The 23,109-nt window shown below is 41.4% G+C and overlaps 2 protein-coding genes across 2 annotated transcripts; both read left to right on the forward strand.

Annotated features, from left to right (window-relative positions):
- The first annotated feature begins 740 nt into the window (after positions 1-740).
- Positions 741-13,277, forward strand: eif2s3 (eukaryotic translation initiation factor 2, subunit 3 gamma). Its single transcript, XM_047567675.1, has 12 exons — positions 741-866; positions 1,816-1,879; positions 1,968-2,095; positions 4,864-4,985; positions 5,231-5,325; positions 8,827-8,985; positions 9,385-9,519; positions 9,606-9,700; positions 9,804-9,948; positions 11,634-11,803; positions 11,883-12,055; positions 12,903-13,277. The coding sequence occupies exons 1-12, from the start codon at positions 798-800 to the stop codon at positions 12,964-12,966; spliced, it is 1,419 nt and encodes a 472-aa protein (XP_047423631.1). The 5' UTR covers positions 741-797; the 3' UTR covers positions 12,967-13,277.
- An 821-nt stretch (positions 13,278-14,098) lies between these two features.
- Positions 14,099-23,072, forward strand: lrrc31 (leucine rich repeat containing 31). Its single transcript, XM_047612294.1, has 10 exons — positions 14,099-15,318; positions 17,356-17,547; positions 18,337-18,480; positions 19,565-19,732; positions 19,858-20,022; positions 20,111-20,293; positions 20,723-20,890; positions 21,358-21,522; positions 21,685-21,840; positions 22,063-23,072. The coding sequence occupies exons 1-10, from the start codon at positions 15,306-15,308 to the stop codon at positions 22,440-22,442; spliced, it is 1,734 nt and encodes a 577-aa protein (XP_047468250.1). The 5' UTR covers positions 14,099-15,305; the 3' UTR covers positions 22,443-23,072.
- Positions 23,073-23,109: the final 37 nt, after the last annotated feature.

Consider the following 23,109-nt stretch of genomic DNA (forward strand, 5'->3'; position numbering starts at 1 on the left):
GGAACATGACAAAAAGAGATTCAAAATGTGTTTGATCAGAATTTTCAATTATTTTCAGAATAACAATAACGGCCCGTCTGCTTTGACTGTTCTTTCTCTTATGAGCAGTATGCTACTTTGTCAACCGCACATGGGTGCAACTCAAAATTAAATAAACCCAGTGTGATAAAAGTAGAACCATATAAAAGTAGAACCATATATGAACAAATACAAATCTACTTTTATATATTATATATTTTTTTCAGTTCACAGTGTGTTTAAAACTCAAGCCATCAGCATTTAGTTATAAACTAAGCAGCAGATAACCACCTTTTCCAGGACGTTAGACTTCATAAAACTACAACCCATGTAATAGGACTACAAAAAGCCATCGGATGACGTTATTAAACAATGACGGACCTGACACATGGATGAGTTTTTTTTGTTTTGTTTTGTCGTTTATGATAAAACGTCAAACAAGATATGGCCCTAATTTACCGATAGGTAGATGTTAATGACTAACAAAAGCTGCTTGTAGCCAAAAAATAAACGGTGTTTTACAGTAGAAATAAATTGCATCAGCCTTTGAGAAAGGACCCCGCTGCATTTACTTGAACGAGTCACACGAGTTGTTAATTATATCGATCATTTATCACATTACATTAATTCATATTACAAGTCTGCTTACAAAGCTGTAATATTTATCCTTAATCTAACCAGGAGTAAACTGTATTTATTGTATTAACTGTTTTTTGTTTAATAGAAACCGTTGATCTGGCATTCGCCACAGTCGCCTCTCTCATTCTTTTTCATCCAAGATGGCGGGGGACGAGTCTGGTACAACGCTTGGTCAGCCTCACCTGGCTAAACAAGACCTCAGTTCTCTGGTGGGTGTCCTTTTCACACCTTTTATAGCGTATCTATATATACTATAGTATCTATAGTCCGCCGTGTCTCTAAAACGGGTTTAGAAAATAGAGAAGAAGCGGTCGCCGGTGCTCCGCCGCCACAACCCGGCACATGACGACAGGCCTGCGTGCCTGAGAGCTAAGAGAGCCGCCGTTCTTCTGCTAACAGGCTCTTAATTTACCAACCTTTTGAACGAAGACAGGAGTTTTCATCTGTCATATATTTTCCAGCACCATTCATGCTAATAGATGTTGTCTACACAACAGTTTATGTTTATCACCGATTGATTTGACCATTTGTAAAATTTTGTAGCTTCTCAAATCTCGAAAAAGTGACACAGCTTAGGCTAATAATGTAAGGTCAAAATAGAAAAAAACATTAGTTAATGGGGCTCTAGAAGCTCACATATCCTTTTTTATTTATAATCAGTAAACATTAATTAAACAGTATTGGACATAGTCAGCTTAGTTTTATATACTGTTCAGTGTTATACTGCATTTTAACAGGACCAATTGTTGACTCTGAAGGAGAAAAAATATCTTTTTGTATAGATAAACTATTTATGTAACTATTTAATAGTGTGTTGTAGTTCCATATTCACTCTCCCTATCTTTTATTTCTTATTTCTGCCTTTATTGTCTTGAAAACCTCAGCCAAATAGTAAATAGTTGTTATTATTAAATAATTATTGTTTGACTAAAGATCGCATGTTTACAGATCTGTAAATATGTAAATAGCTGTGGTAAATGAGATGCCCCAGTGTAGTGAACCAACATCGAGGCATGATGTGTTGGATTTATTATAAAAATGTGTTGTGTGTTGATGTCGGCGTCGGTGTGTTGCTTTGTTCCCATTCACCTCCAGGACTTAGCAGAGCGTTGTTTTTCCAGTATGTGTGCAGTCTAATATGAGTTGTTGTCTCGGCAGGATGTGTCAACTTTGACGCCTCTCTCTCCAGAGATCATCAGCAGACAGGCCACCATCAATATTGGTATGGATATTGGACAGCAACTGATAAGACTTCACTGTGAAAGATAATGGACAGCCTTTTTTGACCCACTTGTCTTTGTCTCTCTCAGGCACCATTGGCCATGTGGCCCATGGAAAGTCGACAGTAGTGAAGGCTATCTCTGGTGTTCACACTGTCCGATTCAAGAATGAGCTGGAGAGGAACATCACTATCAAGCTAGGGTATGCTAATGCAAAGGTGAGTGTCTCGTGATCCAGGCAGTTCTTCCTTTCTTATTTTGAAATAGGCTTCATTCAGACCTTGCATTAATATCTGACTTGGGTAATTGAATCACAAGTGGCCAGCTTAAAGTACAGGATGAACACAACCAGGACGCACAAAATTAAGCAACCAACAACATTTAACTTTTTTCTCTCTGGTCCAGTCTACAACAACAGTCTTCTGTGTCCCTTTGCAAAAACAACAAACACATCCATTTCTATGTTGTCTGTTATGTTGTTTGAGAGAGCTTCGCTGCTTCTTAAGTCTTAAGCCTCCAGTGAAAGCGTCTGCATTGCGTACGCATTTTGGCGCGTCGCTGCCTTTGTCCGGCACCATGCGACCGCGCTGCAAACATGTCCAGTGGCAATCTGAGGTTAGTGGCCTGTGCTGAAACATGACACTGTAGTCAGGCTCTGCCTTGGCTCATTTGCACACTAACAGTCAGTGCGTTTACATGCACGGCTTAATCAAGCTATGCTTGAAATTTGACATTCTGAACACACCATTTTGCGCTGTTCCGTTTATATTTACTTTGTTGACTGATCCCCTCAGTGAGTGTTGACTGTCGGCACAAAGCCTCTGCATCTTGAGGTGCAGTTTTTTCCCCAGCTGGGAAAACCGGGTCAGGTGTTTATGCTTTAGGTGGGCATGCAAGTTTGTTGTGTTGCCTTTTTTTGTTGCCACCACTCTTGAACAAATTTGTTAGGGCTGCACGATAAATCGTTAAAAACGCAACGAGCAGCATCACAAACAAATGCTCCCATTTCTTCCCGGATTTTTTCAAGCGACCCTAAAGGCAACACTGCCACTAACTCCTCTCTGGACCAATGGTAAAGCGTCTTTACAACACGTGATTCTGTCAGTGGAGGAAGACCGTCTGCAGTTGAGTGTGTGGAAACAGTGAGGGAGAGAGAAGCAGAGAGAAGTCAGTGGTAAAGAGAGTTAAACGTAGGGCGAAGAAACCCCAGGTGGTAGTGGCAAGAGTCACCCACAGACCTGAACCGAACTCGTGCCCAAAAACGTATGCTCCACATTTTAATGAAATCTCAGTGTTTGATACGCTACTTGAATGAATATTTGAGTGTTTGTTTTGTTTTGTCAAAGTTCATCAGTGCACTTAACATTTTGTAAAAAAGAAAAAAAAATCATGACAAAGAATCGTGATCTCAATTTTAAGCAAAAAAAATTGTGATTCACATTTTTTCCAGAATTGTGCAGCCCTAAAATTCGGCATCCTGGCTTGTCCATGTTAATGGACTCATCTTGCTCATTCGGTTCGCATTTGGCTTTGCAATCATCTTTTTTTCCTCGTGTTGCGCCGCACGAGGCTCACTTGCTGCACTCTGTGTGTGTAGCCAATGCTAGCGGCCTAGCCTCCCCCCACAGAGACAAAGAAACTGGATGACTGACACGAGGGTTCACTCCATTCATTCCACTATGGAACAAAGGAGCCCAGGTGCTGAGACCGAGCACAGAATGAACCCTCTTGTCATCCAGCCTCCTGCTCGGAGGTGAGAAACAAGGAAAACAAATAGCATGCACATAGCAATATATCAAGGCCAGCAAAATTATTGAGTTCATTTTAATTTATTGTGCGATTAATTGATTCATTGATTATCGGCCCAGGCCTACTTGTGCATAATGTGCGCGCTACTTCTGGTACAGATAAGATGCGCGCTCAGACAGTTCTTCTACCAGCTCTGTGACCTTCTTCTTCTTCTTCTCTTGATGTTTTTGTTCCGTGGTCGCACGCTAGCGCAGCAGTTGCGGACCATGCACACACACACATTATCCTGTTAGTATTCCGATTAAGTGTATACATGCCGGAGAAAACCAAATTCCAATCACATTATCTGGGAGTCTTAATTGGATAAGGAAAACTCAGATTTTAGTTGGAGTAACGTGTTTACATGCACTTAAGTTCTCCTGTTAGAACACAGTTCAGGCAATAATTATAACAAAATAACAAAATAAAGTTTGATTTGAGTTGTAATCGGTTTGCACAGGTCGGATGTGAATGCAAGGTGTGAATGGGGCCTGTACAGATGCTGCGTTTCTGTACAGATTAAAAAGCAGCGCAGATGGTAAAAATACAATGCCGCACAGTAAATAAACATAAACAGTGCAATAAAATAGAATAAAATAAAGTAGAACTAAATAAATTAAAATTAAATTAACAATTTGCCAGATGTCCACTTAAACTTGATTAATTAGGGATAAGTAGTCACACTTGCGTTTGCCAGAGAGGAGATGTGCAGCTGCATTTTGTACCAGATGAGGGCAGTGCAAGAGTGAGTGGTCCAGACCAAAATACAGTGAGTTACAGTAGTCCAGTGGTGTGAAAAAGCATGGACTACAGTCTCAAGATCTCTATGTGGAAGGTATCCTTTTACTTTCGATTAAAATCCTCAAACCGAAAAAGCTGTTTTTCACATCCTAACTAACCTAGCGATCAAATTTCAGTCTGTCATCAAATATTATGCCAAGATTTTTTACTGATAACCTGATGTTTGGTGTAAGGGAGCACAGAAAGCCAGCGGGAAATTTGCTGGACCACGTCCAAACATCCGTTTTGTTTTGTTTTAAGTTCAGAAGGTTTGCAGTCATCCAGGTGTTCACTGGCCTTCATGACAGTCTGAAAGATGTTTAGATCATTGTTCCATATTATAGCACCAGTTTTCCTTCTGATTTCAAGACTCTAAAGTAGGCTATATCTTTTATTGTTTTTTGTTTGTCCGTTGCAGGTCTATAAACTGGAAGACCTCAGCTGTCCCAGACCAGAGTGCTACAGGTCGTGTGGCAGCAGCACTCCAGATGAGTTCCCCACAGATATCCCTGGAACCAAGGGCAACTTCAAACTGGTCAGGTCAGACTGAATTACACAAGGGCATTCCTGAGAAGCACAGAAAAATCTAGACTTCAGCTGGGACACTGTGAAATGATTGAACAAAATTATTACCACCTCAATACCAATGTTTTCTCTTTCAATCTTTATGTTTTTTTTTATTATTATTATTTCCTGATCTTTTACAAACCAAGTTATTCATGTATTATCAGTTAATTGACAAGTAAAGGATCATTGTTAGGAATAACCTTTTCTCTCTCTCCCAGACATGTGTCGTTTGTGGACTGTCCCGGTCACGACATTTTGATGGCAACCATGTTGAACGGAGCTGCTGTCATGGATGCAGCCCTCCTGCTTATTGGTAAGATTCTGATAGATTCATTTCTGCTGGAGACATTTAAATGATTAATCACAGTTCATTTAAACTTGGTTTACAAATAGGCCACGTTCACACGTACCAAAACAATCTTTTTTTTGTCACACTTAAATGTTCCAGATCATCAAACAAATTTAAATATTAGTCAAAGATGACACAAGTTAACACAAAATACAGTTTTTAAATGAAGAACTAACGCGAAACAAAATGCAAACCTACACGGCCCTGTGGTAAAGTGATTGCCTCCTAAACCTAACAACTGGTTGTTCCACCCTCAGCAGCGTTGATAACTTCAGTGAGTCTTTTCCACCTGTGGGGAAGTTTTGTTCCACTCATCTTTGCAGAATTGTTGTAATTCAGTCACGTTGGAGGGTTATCGAGCATTTTTTATGTCATATTACAGCATCTCAATAGGATCCAGGTCAGTACTATGACTAGACCAATTCAATTCAATTCAATTCAGTTTTATTTATATAGCGCCAATAACAATACAAATTGTCTCAAAACGCTTCGCAAAAACCAGCCTGCAACCTCCAGAGCAAACCTGAGGGCGACGGTGGCAGGAAAAACTCCCTTTTAACAGGAAGAAACCTTGAGCAGAACCCAGCTCATATGGAGAGAAGTCTTCATGTGGTTTTCCTTCAGTCATTCAGAGGTGGACTTGCTGGTGTTTTGGACCCTTGTCCTGCTGCAGAACACAAGTTCTCTTCAGCTTGAGGTCATGAACAGATCGGACATTCTCCTTCAGGATATTTTGGTAGACAGCAGAATTTATCACAGTCTTCCAGGTCCTGAAGCTGCTAGGCCTGGGCCGATAATCAATAAATCAATTAATCGCACAATAAATTAAAATGAACTCAATAATTTTGCTGGCCTTGATATATTGCCGTGTGCATGCTATTTGTTTTCCTTGTTTCTCACCTCCGAGCAGGAGGCTGGATGACAAGAGGGTTCATTCTGTGCTCGGTCTCAGCACCTGGGCTCCTTTGTTCCATAGTGGAATGAATGGAGTGAACCCTCGTGTCAGTCATCCAGTTTCTTTGTCTCTGTGGGGGGAGGCTAGGCCGCTAGCATTGGCTACACACACAGAGTGCAGCAAGTGAGCCTCGTGCGGCGCAACACGAGGAAAAAAAGATGATTGCAAAGCCAAATGCCACAGCCCTAGTGTGGGAATATTTCGGCTTCAGACCGAATGAGCAAGATGAGCCCATTAACATGGACGAGCCAGTATGCCGAATTTGTTCAAGAGTGGTGGCAACAAAAAAAGGCAACACAACAAACTTGCATGCCCACCTAAAGCATAAACACCTGACCCAGTTTTCCCAGCTGGGGAAAAAAACTGCACCTCAAGATGCAGAGGCTTTGTGCCGACAGTCAACGCTCACTGAGGGGACCGGTCAAAGTAAATATAAACAGAACAGCACAAAGTGGCGTGCGCTCACAGAAAGTGTAGTTTGCTACATCAAAAGAAATGCTGCCCTTTATCATGTTGCCAATAATATCGTTTATCGGCAATAATTTGTGGAACAGTATATCGTCCAGCAAAATTTGTTATGGTCCCAGGCAGCAGAGCAGCACAGACCATCACCCTACCACCACCAGATTTTACTGCTGGTATCATGTTCTTTTACTCCAATGCAGTGTTACTTTCACACCAGATTGAAGAAGACACAAACCTTCCAAAAAGTATTTTCCCAAAAGTCTTTGGGATCATCTGGAAGTTTTCTGGCTAAACTGAGACAAACCTTTATGTTCCCTTTTCTTAGCAGTGGTTCTGGTCTGGGAGCTCCTCCATGAAGGTTGTTTTTGTTAAGTCTCTTTCTTATGGTGGAGTCATGAACACTGACCTTAACTGAGGCAGGTGAGGCCTGCAGTTCTTTAGATGTTGTTGTGGGGTCTTTTGTGAACTCTTAGATGAGTCGGTGCTGAGCTCTTGGGGTGATGTTGGTCAGCTGGCCACTCCTAGGAAGGTTCATCACTGATCAGTGTTTTCACCATTTGTGGAGATTGACTCTCACTGTGGTTCACTGGAGTCCCAAAGCTTTAGCAATGGCTTTATAACCTTTTCCAGACTGCAAAGTCTCAATGACTTTCTTTCTCATTTCTTTTAACAGAGTAGCAAACACTTTTACATACAGGGCCATGTAGGTTTGGAATTTTTCCTCCCTTAATAATAAATAATAATAATAATAAATTGTGCACGAATTTAACCTATGAGGAGGGGTTGGCATCACTCATCTTATTTTTTCATTTTAAAAACTTAAAGTTTGTGACTGGCTTCTTCCACTGTTTATTGGAGCGTTTTAAACAAACCACTGATGTTGCTGTTGAGATGTCTGGGCTGGAGGGTCGAGGCTCCATATTTTTCTTTTTCACTCTGGGAGCTGGATTCAAAAAGGTGTGGTTCCAGTCACAGAAAATACGGATTCATCATGACAGACTTAAGCGGTTTCATCTAAAAATACGACTTCTGTAAACATTGGCTTAATCCGTCAATTGTGGTTCTATTGTTCGCTTTTCACTCCTCACTCCTAAGGTAGATATTCAGGGAAACGATGCACCAAGAAGCCACATCAAACAATATTTATCAAGCTCTCTGCTCTTAAATGGCAATTTTCATTGCAATACACATTCACACACTGTGTTTGGTGACTTTTCGTTTCTTACCTGTTCTGTCCTCTATATACTTTTCACTATGTATTGGATTTCCTTCACACCCGGGACTAATCCAGATAAGTTACACAGTATTTCTAACAGGATGCAGGAAATGGCAATTATTTTAAAATTATTTTATTAATTATTTTAAATGAATATCAATTAGTTTGGGACAATAGATTCTCTTGAAACCCTACTCGATTGTTTTTCACCTTATTTGAACATTGAAATCCACAAATTTTTTTTAGGGGCGGCTATGGCTCAGTAGGTAGAGTGGATTGTCCATGAACCGAAGGGTTAGCGGTTCGATCCCCCGAGTGTGCCATATGCCGAAGTTTCCTTGAGCAAGACACTGAACCCCCAGTGTGAGTGAATGGGTGGATGTGTCTCTGACTGTAAAAAGCGCTTTGAGTACCTTTGAGTAGGTAGAAAAGCGCTATATAAGAGCAAGACCATTTACCAAATATTTCCAAAATATTGATGTAGAATAACCAGCTGATCAGCATAATTCAGGAGAGCACAGAGGTAGAGTTAGTTGTATGATGTCTGTTCGATGTGGGCATACCTTTAGACTCAGTTTAGATCAGTCTGAAAATGATCTGCTTGTTCAGCTATATTTGCAATAAATACATTCATAAAGACAAATACCCTCTTAAAATGGAGGGAGGGTAGAACAGGAACCAATGACGGCCCAACGCTAACTGGCTGTGTTGCCTGTGTTGATTAAAGTCACAATGTTAAAGACTCGAGTAAGAGACGACCTGTTCTCTCAGGTCAGCTCCATCTCAACACTGGTGTCTAACATCAAACTGTGTTGTTGTCTCCATCCAGCGGGGAACGAGTCGTGTCCTCAGCCCCAAACGTCGGAACATCTGGCAGCCATAGAGATCATGAAGCTAAAGCACATCCTCATCCTGCAGAACAAGATCGACCTGGTGAAGGAGAGCCAGGCCAAAGAGCAGTATGAGCAGATCCTGGCCTTTGTCCAGGGTGAGTCATCGACCATCCACCATCTGTTCTGTGAAAAGACGCCTTCACAGACAGGGTTTATTTTAGAAATTTGCCTAACTCTTCACCTGAGTACTACTCACTCGTCTGTTTTTGTGTGTAGCACGACTCTGAGGTTTTATGGCCAGTTTAAGGCACAAACAGGGCAAAACACTTAGCCTCCGAATCGTCCAGTTTAAAATTCATAATATGTCTGTTCGTCCTTAAGTTAATGTGATGATACATACATTGGTCTAATTCTCTTTCTCTCCTAAGATTTACAGATGAATATTTAACTGAAAACACTGAATCCAATTATGTTAGTTTTACTGTACCGAAAGCTGAGATTGTCAAGATTTACTCTCAGCTCTTAGGCCAATGAGTTGAATGTTTCTCCTGTAGGCACAGTGGCAGAGGGTGCTCCTATCATTCCCATCTCAGCCCAGCTCAAGTACAACATTGAAGTGGTTTGTGAGTACATCGTGAAAAAGATCCCCGTGCCCGTTAGAGACTTCACCTCTGAACCAAGACTTATCGGTAAATTCCAGGCTTACACGTTCCTTCTAAGTATTTTCCTGTTCTTTTAAACATTTTTTATTGAAAATCTTCTTCTCATCTTTCAGTCATTAGATCTTTTGACGTGAATAAACCTGGCTGTGAAGTCGATGACCTGAAAGGAGGCGTGGCTGGAGGAAGTATCCTGAAGGGTGTACTCAAGGTGAGTCCTGATACGTTGGTGGTTTGGTTTGGTTTTGTGTTGTAGTTGTCTCCCACGTGAGTCACATTTAAAACCACGCTTCTCTGCTCCGTGTGGATTCCAGGTAGGGCAGGAGATTGAGGTGCGGCCAGGCATCGTTTCCAAAGACCAGGAAGGAAAACTGATGTGCAAACCCATCTTCTCCAAGATCGTGTCTCTGTTTGCTGAGCACAATGACCTGCAGTACGCTGCCCCCGGAGGCCTTATCGGTGAGGAAAGATCCATACTCTAACAGAATGAGCTTCAGCAGACCGACACACCGTATTGGAAGTTAGTGCTGACCAGTTATTTAGAATGATTTTCTCGAATGAAAATATTTTTTTCCTTTAACTTTACGTAACTTTTATTAGTCACTTTACACATTTACGTGACACAGTCAACATGGTAGCAGGCCATTTCTGTGGGCTGTCTGACTGGGTTAAAGGAATCCAAACTAATTTTCATTTTCCAAGATTGATTCATAGACAAGTCTTGAAGAATACCCAAAACATGTCAGAAGCTCCTTTCCAATTCTGAGAGCGGCTGGAGAGTGGGGGTTTCTTCTTTTAGAACTAAACTAAACTACTTGGATGAAATGTCTTCAAGAAAATCATTACAGCTTGCTTTGGACATATGTTAGATGGAAAACTAGAGGGGAAATATTGTGAGGCAACCACAAATATCTAAAACAGATTTGGTTTTGTACATCAAACACAGGCAGTTTGTTTAAAAGTCTGTTGCTGTTAGGCAGCAGCACCATGGATTTATTACAACATGTCAAACAGGTAAGAGAGTGGGAGATACACTATTCACTGTGAGAGGAGGAACAAGATCGCAGCAAAACGCCAACAACTGCTAAAAGGCAGCCAACATCAGCAGAGTCATTGTATCCCTCACAATGAGACGAGCCATTAGGGATGCATTTGCAATGCACATTGCTAAAAATATGGTGCATGTTTATGCAGCTGGGGTTTATCCTTATGGCATTTGTAGTTTAATGTTTAAAGTTTGGTATGAAAATTAATTTTATTCTAGCTGTGTACAAACTGTGTATAACCACTGTCGCACATGCATTCCCTGATGGGTGCAATTTCTACAACATGATGTCGGGCTAATTAACCTCTGTGCTTCCATTAACGAGTGTATAACAGCACATTTGAATTGTTTGACTGAAAAAAAAACCTCTGCCCTTCAGTGATCGGTCTTTATGGGAGTAGACCAAAACTTTGCTCTGTTTTGAGCTGCTTGCAGAGCAGGGCTATATTTAGAATAAGGAAAAAAAGCTAAAAGAAGCCAAAAAAGTCCTGGACTCCTATCTCATAATATTTCAGTAAAAATTGGTTTCAGGAAGTTAAAATAATCATTGGACACTGATGAAGGTGAATTTATAACACTGCATTTAGGTCCTGCAGAGACCTGAACATATTTAAATGTGAGATATTTAAATTTATTCACTCATCAGTCTTACACACTCTAACAAGGCTGCCCTAATACTAGGTGGTGCTTTGTCTTTTTTGCCAGTCGGGTTAATTTTTGTTTCCACTTCCTGCTTCACTTTGAATAAAACGAGTCATACAAATGTCTGTATCTCCAAACCTCCTCAGTTAACCGTACCAATTCTTTATTGATCCACAACAATCAGTTTGAGTATTACAGAGATGGAGAAGCAGTCAGAAATACTAAAGCGGAAACGTGCTACTGCCAAGTGTCATTTCTGGAGAGGTGCACATCAGCTATGGAGCGAGGCTCTGCATAGGTGTCTGTATGGGAGCCTTTGTCAGTTAACAAAGAAGCATAAATTGCAGGTGACTCTGCAGGGTAAAAAGAAAGTGTTCACAAAGATATGCTATCGTACTATGCAATTCTAGAAGCTATGAATACATAATTACATTTATGTAAAAACATTTGTGTGCAGGTGTGGGCACTAAGATTGATCCGACTCTGTGCCGAGCGGATCGTATGGTCGGTCAGGTGCTGGGTGCCGTCGGAGCGCTGCCTGAGATCTTCACGGAGCTTGAGATCTCCTACTTTCTGCTCAGGAGGCTGTTGGGAGTCCGCACAGAGGGAGACAAGAAGGCTGCCAAGGTGAGCCAAGCATCACATGGTCATATGATCTAGTTGTAGATGAACAGTGAGGTGACGTTTTCCTTTCATGGCTCCACAGGTCCAGAAACTGTCTAAGAATGAAGTCCTGATGGTGAACATTGGCTCGTTGTCGACTGGTGGCCGTGTCAGCGCTGTCAAGGCCGATCTGGCCAAGATCGTCCTCACCAATCCAGTGTGCACAGAGGTCGGAGAGAAGATCGCTTTGAGTCGACGTGTGGAGAAACACTGGCGGTGAGAGTCATGCTGGACATGTTTCTTGCCCTTTGTTTTTAGTGGTAAAGTTCTGCAGAATAAGTTTAAAGATCAGAAGACGTAAAATTTAACATACATCTGATTGCAGCTGGACAGCTTTAAGTACCTTTAAGTACCCCAGACACTTGAGATCAGATCTCGGTTTCTGTGTATGCCAAATAAACCTGACATATTTGGGGCCCATTAGAATATTGTAACAGCTGCTGTCTCTAATGGAACTTTACTTACTGCTGGATCAGCTCAGTAGTTTCTTTGTGTGCGTCATGACTTTGGGAGATGATACATATTTTGGAACAACCTATAAAGCCTCTCTCATTGAAAGAACACATGTTTTGTTATTTATTTATTTAATTCCACTCTGGTGTGGGAGAAATGTCAAAGGCCAGAGACTGAATTAGTCAAATCCATCCTCAAATGCACCCTGGATCTGATATCCCAGGACAAATTTTAAAGGTGACATCAGATGCCCATATTCTCAATAAACAGGCCCTTATTGACAAGGTCAAAAACAGCCCCATACTATAGACTATTAATCTTACATTGTCTTATGAAAAATAGCGTTGTATTGACCCCATTTGGTAAAACAGCTAGGAAAAGTGTTTGGAACACACCTGCAAGTCCTTGCTCGTAAGCCTTTCCAGACAATCACAGAGCAGTTTACATGCTAGGATGACTGAAACTAAACTTTCATCCTATGTCCTTCTTAAATGAAAGATTTGAACAGGGCCAGAAAGTATTTATTCATGGAAGAGAAGCAGGTGAACATCAGTAATTCACACATTGATTTGTAAATGGTGTCTCCTTTTTTTTTCTTTATTCCTCTCAGTCTGATTGGCTGGGGACAGATCAGGAGGGGTGTGACCATCACACCCACAGTGGATGACGACTGAGAAGACCAAACCCTGAACATCACCCTGACGACACAACCAATTCTTCTCTACTCTTTTTTTTTAATTTTATTTCCAATAAGGACGGGAACAGAAAGGGACATGTTGCTGGTATAAAGACACCTCCCGGCTCTGCTCTTCTTACTCTGCAAGAAATGTTGAGTTCCTTCTGCAGGAGATAAAGAAGAGCAGAAAAGCATAGGAGGTTCTTTAGACAGTCATAACAATCCTTCAGAGACCAGGAGTCCGTTCAGTAGAGAAGAGTCTTGTACTGACCACAGATTGCAGATCTAATAAAATTTGGAAGGAACGCATTCATCTTTGAGGTTTCATTTATGTCACTATTGAAGCTAATACGGTGAACGAGTGCAGAGAAAATTGTTTAAAACTTTTAGTTCTAAGATATAAGACATTTATTTGACTTGGTTTAACATACACATATCTGTACACACACATGGACAAAATGGTTGGTACCCTTATGTTTAAGAAAGGAAAAAAACCACAATGGTCACTAAAATAACTTCAAACTGATGAAAGTAATAATAAAAATTGACTTAAAATTAACTCATGAAAATCAGATATTGTTTTTGAATCATTGTTAAACAGAATCATTTAAAAAATGAATGAAACTGACCTGGAATAAAATGATGGAAAAGACTGAAAATAATTTGACCACTGGGACCATTGAGGGACATGTCAAACTAAGGTGTCCTGTAATTAGCATCACAGATGTCTTCACACCTGTAATGAGTCATCTGCTTATTTGACGGGTGGAAAGTTGTTCCAGTGCTGTTTTGTATCATGGTGTGTACCACAATGAGCATGGACCACAGAAAGCTAAGGAGAGAGTTATGTCAGTAGGTTAGAGAGAAAATTATAGACAAGGATGTTAAAAGTCCACAGGACTGTAGCCATCCTGCCCGGACATGACCATGAGGAAAATGATGACAGGCCCTAGAGAAGGAAAATACAATTAGAGGTGCATCATGTGTCTGTGTTTAAGCCAAAGTGGACTTCATGGAAGGCGACTGAGGAGGACTCCATTGTTGGGTTGGAATTTACCAAACTGCATATTGACAAGCCGCTTCTTCACAATGTCCTTTGGACAGATGAGAGACAACTGGAACTGTTTTATAAAGTAAGTTCAGCTCAAAGTTCACAGAAGCAAAAATGAAGCATACAAAGAAAAGAACAGATCTATATCTTGTTGAACATCTGTGGATAGAGTTGAAACATCAAGTCTGGTGAAGGCACCTCTCAAGTCCGAGACAGCTGGAGCAGTTTGCTCACAAGGAGTGGGCCAAAATGCCTTTCAGCAGGTCCAGAAGTCTCACTGAGAGTTACAAAAGTGACTTGATTGCAGTGATTGTCGCAAAAAGGTTGTGCAACACAATATGGGCATGTTACGATAAGGGTACCATCATTTTTGCCGAGGCCAATTTACACTATTAGCAGTCCTGATTATGCAAAGTGTCTCACAATTAAGAGTTTATGTACAATTGACTGATCTGTAGGAACAGAAACACTAAAGAACTTGCCCTATAATCAGCTGGATTTTCAGTATTAAATGAATTAACATTTGTCAATAGATTTAGCTCAACTTTTTAAAAATTTAAAACAGAAATCCTAAATTTTGTGTTATCGTATACTTCTATTTTGAGACTACAGTCAACATGTACTGATTTAATGATTTTACTAGGAAGGTGACCAGATTGCGGAAATGAAATCCGGGGACATTAAAAAAAATAAAAATAATAATAATAATAAAAAAAAGATAAAACAAAAAAATAAATGAATTAATGTTATCAAGATGAAATTTAAAAACAGGGACAATTACGATTTAATTTATGTTGACATATCACCGGCTATCGTAATAAATGCTATCGTAGACTACACGCAACATTTTCCCCCGTTCATAAAACGCTAAAATCGGGGCCTTTTCGGGGATAGATTTAGCCGAGGGACAGACTAAGTCAGCCCAAATGGGTACTGTCCCCAGAAATCAGGGGGTTCTGGACAGACCATCTTACAGTCTGTGGTGAAATTATAATTTACTAAAGGTGTTGTCTTCCGGGTTCATCCACCTGACAGGCATGAGACGTGACGTCACCAAGGTGCTTGGGTGCTTAACTGGGACCAGGGAAGCGAAAAATGGTTTAGAAAGAAGCTGAATATTTGGAGTTAATGGATCCTGTAGATACCATTTAGTCAGTGCTGACTCTGTGGAGATTGCGTTCAACTTTATCTGATCTCCTGAATCTTTATTTTATTCGTCTCATTTCAAACGGGATCGAGCTTTTAGATTTTCTGATCTTTTCACTGTGTTTTGCCACCGAACTCAGATGGAGTCTGCAGGTAAGACGATCTTAGTTGTTCAGCAGAATAAAAATCTCACTAACGTCTCGGGTTTTTTGAGATTTCACCGCAAATTAACAGTTAATTGTGACTTTTCTTCCTCCAAGCAGCTGTAAGACAAATCAAATTAGCTCCGTACTTTTTCACGTTTGCCATTCTGTGAACCTCAAACTTTTAATAAATAACTTGGACATAAATAGCTTATATACACTGTTATCATCAATTAAAAACTCACCTCTAAATCAAATTTTAAGGAACTGCACATGTTTTTTGCAAGGTTGTCTATGAACCAGGGAGTTAGCAGTTCGATCCCGAGAATATGTCACATGCTGAAGTGTCTTTGAGCAAGACAGTGAACTCCCAGTTGCTCCAAGTGCGTGACACTGGTATCTGAATGTGTGTTGAGTGAGCAAATGGGTAGATGCGTGTGTGTATATATATATATTTTCTACTTACTTTTTGAATCTTTATATAAATGAATTCTTTTCTCTTGTCTCGTATTCTTCCGCTTATCTGGGTCTGGGTTGCTGGGGCACCAGTCTTAGCATTGAGGTCCAGACCACCCTCTCCTCCAGTCACTTCCACCAGCTCCTCTGGAGGGATCCCCAGGTGTTCCCTGGCCAGATGAGAGATATAATCCCTCCATCGTGTCCTGGATCTGCCCCAAGGTTTCCTTCCGGTGGGACATGCCAGAGACACCTCTCCCAGTAATCGTCTGGGAGGCATCCTTACTAGACGCCTGAACCACCTCAACTGAGTCCTCTCAACACGGAGGAGCGCCGGTTCTACTTTAAGCTCCTCCCCTATGTCCGAGCTCCTTATCCTGTCTCTGAGGCTGAGCCTGTTTTGGAAACTCATTTCGGGCGTTCAATACACAAAGCTCATGGCCATAGGTGAGGTGCTGATTCTCATCCCGGCTGCTTCACACAGCCCCATCAGGACCTGGAGGTCAGGACCTGCCAGACAGTTTGCCAAAATCTATTCGGAGCTTCTTCCATAGTCTCACTGAACTCCTCCCATGCATGAGCTTTTGCCCCAGAGACTGCCCTTAGCCACAGCCTGCCTAGCCACAGACTAGCCATGCTATGTAGGCCTCCCTTCAGCCTGATGGCTCCCCTCACCTCTGGGGTCCACCAGCAAGTTCAGGGATTACCGTCGCGAGTAGCACCAGTGACCTTGCAGCTGCAACTCATATCAGCTGCCTCAACAATGGCAGAGCGGAACATGGCCCATTCTAACTCCACTGCCCCCGGGATAAGTTTAAAACTCTGCCAGATGTGGGGGTTGAAGACCATCTTGACAGGTTCTTCCACCAGGTGTTCCCAGCCGACCCTCACTATTCGCTTGGGCCTACCAGGTCTGCGCGGGGTCCTCCCCTGCCATCTGATCCAACTCACCACCATGTGGTGATCATTTGTCATCTCTCTTCACTTGAGTGTCCAGAACATACGGTCACATGTCAAATGATACGACTATGAAGTCAATCATCGACCTATGACCTAAGCTGTCATGGTGCAAAGAGCACCGATAAACATGGTATTAGCTATGGACAGAAACCTAGGCATGGTATGCTTGCGCTCACACTAGCCATAGAATCTGGACTGTATGGGAAAAGTGTGGCATGGTTGTGTAAGTGCTAGTGTGAGTGCATCCTAAGCGTCTTCTGAACCCTTCTGGCCCTTTGCCTAATACCAATCTGTTTTGCAAGAACCTACCAGGGGAAAAAGGCCCCAGAGTCTAGCCCCTAGGATCCCCTAGGGCACTCAAACTCCTCCATCACGGTAAGGTGACAGTTCAAGGAGGAGTATATATAAATGAACTGAATTTCTTAATATGTTTATTTACCTGTGTCAGTATCTCACATCTAATTGTTTCCATTTTCTTGCAAATCTTCATAGATTTATAGATTAGCTTTACTGTGAATCAATCATTCATTAATCATAACATCTGTACTGAATGAATCCTGAGTAATTCGAGGAAGTAAAGTTGAGATAGAGAAGCCTGGTAAAACTGTAACCTCTTGTCTCTGATGGTCAGATAGTCAGCGTGGGCGGGACGGCGGGAGCCAGAGACGTTCTCCTCTAGATGTCATCATGAGTCAGATTCGCAGGAAGCGCTCTGCCTCAGACAGGAAGCCGTTGGGACGCTTTCTGTCCCGGACGCCAGACCGGACAGGGATCCCAGAGGATGGAGAGTTTGAGGGCAGAGAGGACAGAGGACAGGGCTCAGGTGAGGAAGAAAGTCTGGAGATTTTAATGTTTCTGTATTTTACTTTTTCTTCAGAAAAACGTCTCATTTTGCATTTTTTTTATGACTTTTTTTCATTCATTTAACATTAGACATTTATAAAAGTGAAGCCAAAAAAGATTACTGGCATTACTGCGTTACTGACCTTCAGCGGTGTGAGGCCCCTCAACCAAATCCCTTGTGGGAAGTCATACCAATTTTATTTATTCCAATGCCATTATTGATTCTGTTCATTGATCTGATTCTTTATCAGTTCCCTTATCAATTCTTCCTATGAATGTTTGGTTTAGAAAAAGTAGGCGATTTTGTGTATACAGCAGTTTTATTGAGTTTCTAAACAAGAGATAAGAGCTTGTGTAAGAACAAAAGTAGGAAATTGGTCACTGGATCCTCATTTGCACTGCTCTGCTGCTCTGCCATCGCATTAAGATTCTTCTTCTTTTAGTCATATGGCGATTGTCAAACAACTTTTAGTTGCATTACCACCACTGTCTGTCTGTCATTTGTCATTGATGCCCATCCCTAGTCGTACCTCACATTTGATATTTAAGATGCCAGTCAAATGCATGACAAATGACAAATATAAACTATATGAGTGTAAATAAAAGCCAGATAGCCAGAAAAACACAAAGAAAAACAAAACACATATTCTAGAAATTTACAATAGAGAGAAAAAAACAAGGTGATGTATCAACAAGGTAAGACATTATCTCAGAGTCCACAATATTAGTGTTTTGTACTGAAGCGGTATCACGATGGTGGTTGTTTCAGGTGTGGTGGCGGCAGCGGACAGCAAGCGCCATGTCGGCTGGGGACAAGTGTGTGTTTTTCTGCAGAAGCTGGGGAAGAAGGCAGACAGCAGGAGCCTCAGTCTGGCTCACTGTGATCTGACGGCCACAGACCTGCTGGAGATCGGTACAAATACATACACATACAAGTCAGAAAAGAGGTTTATTATCATGATAACTTTTAATGTGATCACAGTCTAGTCTCAAGTGATGTGGATCTGGTCCTTAGACCTTTGAATTGTGACAGGGAAACCTTGAAAAGCAAAGTGTCCAGTTGCTTTTGGACACATCCAGTTTGTATCTCAGTTTAAAATTCAGTGTAAAATAGTTTTTTACTAAAAGCAGGATGTTGACCTCCAAAACTATATATACTATATATATAAATATACATACGTATATATATATATATACATATGTAAATAAAGCAACACAAGACACACTAAATAGATTTTACTAAATATAGACGCAAATAAGGAGGAAGAGGAATAATGAGTGCTAAAAATAAAAAAAGAGAGACAAAAAAGAGACAAAGCAGTAAAACACAAAAAAAAAAAATATTGTAAAAAAAATGGAAAACATCCATTAAGAAACATAAAACAGAAACAGAAATAGATATGCTCCCACCCATGCCCCCTCTTCCTCATTCTCTTCCTCCTTCCCCCACCAGACTGTATGTGTAGGAGGTAACTCACCCACAGGACATCCTCTGGATGCAGAGGCAATTAAAGACACTCAAGGACATACAAAACCACCATACTGGGAAAAACTAGTGCTAAAACACACAAAAGAGACAAAAATAGAAATACACTAAACGACCACATAGATGGACCAAAAAACTAAGGCACAAAATAATAATAGTAAAAAAAAACACACAAAGAGAATGAATGTACAGAAAGACACAAAATAACTACAGACCCTGATTGCTCAATGAGCAAAATGTAAAAAATAACTGTAAAAATATGACAAATTACTTCAGAAGAGACACAAAAGAGTTAAAGAAGATACACAATAATGGCAAAAAGACTACATAGTGGAAGAATGAATGCTAAGATGCATAAAAAAGTAACCGTTAAAAGATGAGATACCAAAGAGATACACAAAGACATAAGGATGTAAACCAGCTCAGTAATAAATTACTTCCATGTCACTGTCCAGGTATTTCTGGACTGTAGATTGGATTTGAGAGTCTTTCACCCGTCTTCCCTCCTCAGCCACATTACTCCAGTTCCTCCCTCACCTGGAGGAGATGGACATCTCCTGGAACGAGCTGATTGGCGGAAGTCTGACGGAGCTGACCTGTCACCTCCAGCATGTGAACGGGCTCAGGACACTGAGGCTGTGCGGCTGTAGGCTGAACACGGTGGACATCACTGCTCTGGGTGAGGCTCTGTCTGTTGATTTGTTATTTAGAAGGAGACAGAACAGTTGTGAGAATATGTGCATCACTCCAGTTTGATTCTTGGAGACTGAATTTCCCTCGTTTTAACTGTCATGTTTCATGTAGGTGAAGCTCTCAGCTGCGTCCCTCTTTTGGAAATCCTTGATTTGTCCTGGAACACCAGTGTTGGAGGGAGCACTTTGCAAGGCCTGCTGGGTAAACTTCACCCATCACTAAGGGAGCTCCACCTGGTGGCCTGTCAGCTCACTGCAGCGGATGCTACACTGCTGGGTGCCGTCTTTTCACCGTCTATTCAGCATCCTGGCACTATGTGTGATGATTTCTGTGTGTGTCACTGACTGTTGTGTGTTCCTCTCAGGAGCAATGATGGCTGCTCTCCCCAGACTCTGTGTCTTGGATGTTTCCTGTAATCCTCAGCTCACACAGGAAGTGGACACCGGCGGCTTCAGAGAGCTGGCTCGCTCGTTCTCTCACACCTCATCCCTCACCAAGCTACGATTGCAGGCCTGCGGTCTGACAGCAGACAGCCTCGATGCTCTTGGTAGGAGATTTCAGATTTCATCCTCGCAGTTTGTTTGTAAGCGGAGTCGTGATGGGGTACGGCTGCATGGCTGCCATTATCGTAGAAACACAAAGTCTGGAATTATTAACTTTATATAACTTTTATGGTTAGAACACAAATTTACCTTCTAAACAGCCACAGCTATCTTTTCGACTTATATTTTAGTGTCTCATAATTGACAGCAAGTATCAGATGGGCAGTGCCTCTGTTTTTAAGTATTTCTGCTACCACAACTCCCTCACATTCTGTTTCTACTTATGTTTAACTATTGCTCTGTTTTTTGTACTGTATCTGTAACTTATGAACGCCTTCTTGGCCAGGTCACCCTTGAAAATGAAATCACGATCTCAATGGGCTTTATCTGGTTAAATAAAGTTTAAATAAAATAAAGATAACAATTCCCTGCAGGTGGTTCACTCCGCTACCTCCCATCTGTGCGAGAGTTGGACTTATCCTGTAATAAAGGTCTGGCTGGTGGACTGAGCTGTCTCACCATTCATCTGGCTCATGTGGCACACCTGGAGAGCCTGGATCTTCACTTGTGCTCCCTCACGCATGGCGACATAGAGGCTTTAGGTGAGTCACAACAAATCTTAAAAAACCTCAAACAAACCCACAAAATTAACTGAAAAGATAGAGGACAGCAATGGAAAAACACAATGGGAACACAAAACAAGTACGCAAGACACAAAATGGCTGCATGGGGGGAAAAAACTAAAACTAAGACATAAACAACAACTGACAGACAAGACAGACAAAACACTCAGAGAAAATTAATGAAAATACAGAAAGACACAAAATGGCCAAATTAGTATTAAAATGCAAAACACATAACAGGGACTTTAAACAACATGACCACATAGGGGAAAAAATACAAACTAAGAGACACTCAAAGACAATTAAAGACGGTATTTAAAGAGTCAAAAAATGTAGGAAAAAAATGTAAAAAATATATACTGTTAAAGTTTTGGAAAACAACTATGACACAATGTGAGTGAGACACAATACAGAAAGAGTCATGGTGAATCTCAAACATTCTCCAGTCCAGGTGCTCCCCTCTCTGACGGAGTTGACAGAGCTTGACATCTCGTCCAATAAGGAGGCAGGAGGTGTTGTCCACTTGCTGGTCTCTGCCCTCCCTCTGATGCAGATGAGGAGGCTGCCGGTCAAAAACTGCAGCCTGAACGAAGAGTCCGTCACTGCTCTGGGTGAATACACGCAGTTGATTTTCCACTTTCTGAGAGAAATAGCCAGGCTAACTTAGAAGCTACTAAAAAGTGATACACAAACAAGAGGAGCTAGAGGATGTTGCTAATATGCTAATGAGGGACAGGTGTGCAGCCAGGTAGGCTACCAACATTTCTGTTCAGCTCTGGCAGTGCCGTACCTACACAGTGTGGATGTTTCCTGGTGTAAAGTGGTTGGTGGTCACCTGGAACTGCTGCTGGATGCTTTGCGGCCGTCAGTCATCCAGGAGCTCCGCCTCAGCAGCTGTGAGCTCACCACTGATGACCTGCGTTGCCTAGGTAACACACACACACACACACACACACACACACACACACACACACACACACACACACACACACACACACAGACTCATCTGAGTAATTATTAGGTAGAAGGAATGATGAGCATTATGCTAGAAGCTCTGTAGCTTGTCAAATATCACAAGCACTTGGTGGATCCAAGTTGAGATGTGCTGTATTAAATGGACAGTACCCAGTAAACCCTCTTTGTCCTTGTAGCTACAGCATGCAGACGTGGTTGTCTCTCCTCTCTCCGACTGTTGGATTTGTCCTATAATGGCCTGGTAGGCGACGACGGGTGGTGCGACTTGTTCGCTGCAGGGGGCCTGGGATCACTGGAGGATATGGACCTCAGCCTGCGACCTTTGACCTCTGGTCTGTGCTCCGCCTGGCTGCCCACGCTGCTGCGTGCTCTACCTCAGATGCCAGTGCTGGCTCGGCTGGCGTTGCAGCGCTGGACCGTTAGCCCTTTGGAGAGACAGCAGCTGGACTATTGCCTGAGGAAAAGGAGTGTTCTGCTGGAGTGGGATCCAGACAATAAAGATGCAGCATCTAAGGTCAACCAGGAGAGTCCAGAAGAGAGCCAGCCTGAGGAATAGCGACCACAGTTCCTTATATCATGTGTCACTAATGAAGGAAATCATTAAAATCAAAAGAAAGCATTTAGTGCAGCTGTGAGATAAAAACAAAGCATTATAGTCTTCATGCAGTACAAGATTCTATGTCTGAAAATGATTAGATTACTTTTTTAAAAAAATTTTTGAAACTCACAAAAATTTACTTTAAAACACAAAAAAATTAGCACACACTGAAAAACACATCACCACTTAAAGACACGCAATGACCAGCAAGAAAAACAAAAAAACAAAAACTAAGACAAGAAACTAAGAAAATAACCAAAAAAAAGGTTTGCAAAAAAAAAGAAAAAGAACTTTAAAAACAAGAGCGCAAAGTGGAATAAATGCAGGGTTGTTATGTTAGAATGTATTCACTATTGTACCTAATGATTTGGCAGGTGTTGGAGGTCAGAAGGAGCCCCTTAGGAGTCAAAAATACTTACCAATAGGTAGAAAGGCGCTATATAAAAACAACATCATGTTTATCTCTGCCATGTGTGTCAGCTCTGATAAAAACTCATAAAAGATGGTCCTTTGTATTTTGAAAATTTGTAAATAGAGAAATATGATTTTTGGAAGCATCTTTGATTTAAAAAAATCTACATACAACAATTTATTGTTCTTGAGCTTTATTTTTAGCATCTTTTGG

Source organism: Mugil cephalus, chromosome 18 (assembly GCF_022458985.1).
Source record: "Mugil cephalus isolate CIBA_MC_2020 chromosome 18, CIBA_Mcephalus_1.1, whole genome shotgun sequence".
Lineage (NCBI taxonomy): Eukaryota > Metazoa > Chordata > Actinopteri > Mugiliformes > Mugilidae > Mugil > Mugil cephalus.

Excerpts from the sequence above, each read along its gene's own strand:
- eif2s3 (XM_047567675.1), top strand. The coding sequence starts at position 798 with ATGGCGGGGGACGAGTCTGGTACAACGCTTGGTCAGCCTCACCTGGCT. Across the intron at positions 867-1,815 it reads AACAAGACCTCAGTTCTCTG|GATGTGTCAACTTTGACGCC; the intron begins GTGGGTGTCCTT and ends TTGTCTCGGCAG. Across the intron at positions 5,326-8,826 it reads TGCAGCCCTCCTGCTTATTG|CGGGGAACGAGTCGTGTCCT; the intron begins GTAAGATTCTGA and ends GTCTCCATCCAG.
- lrrc31 (XM_047612294.1), top strand. Across the intron at positions 20,023-20,110 it reads AGCGGATGCTACACTGCTGG|GAGCAATGATGGCTGCTCTC; the intron begins GTGCCGTCTTTT and ends TGTTCCTCTCAG. Across the intron at positions 21,523-21,684 it reads AGAGTCCGTCACTGCTCTGG|CTCTGGCAGTGCCGTACCTA; the intron begins GTGAATACACGC and ends ATTTCTGTTCAG.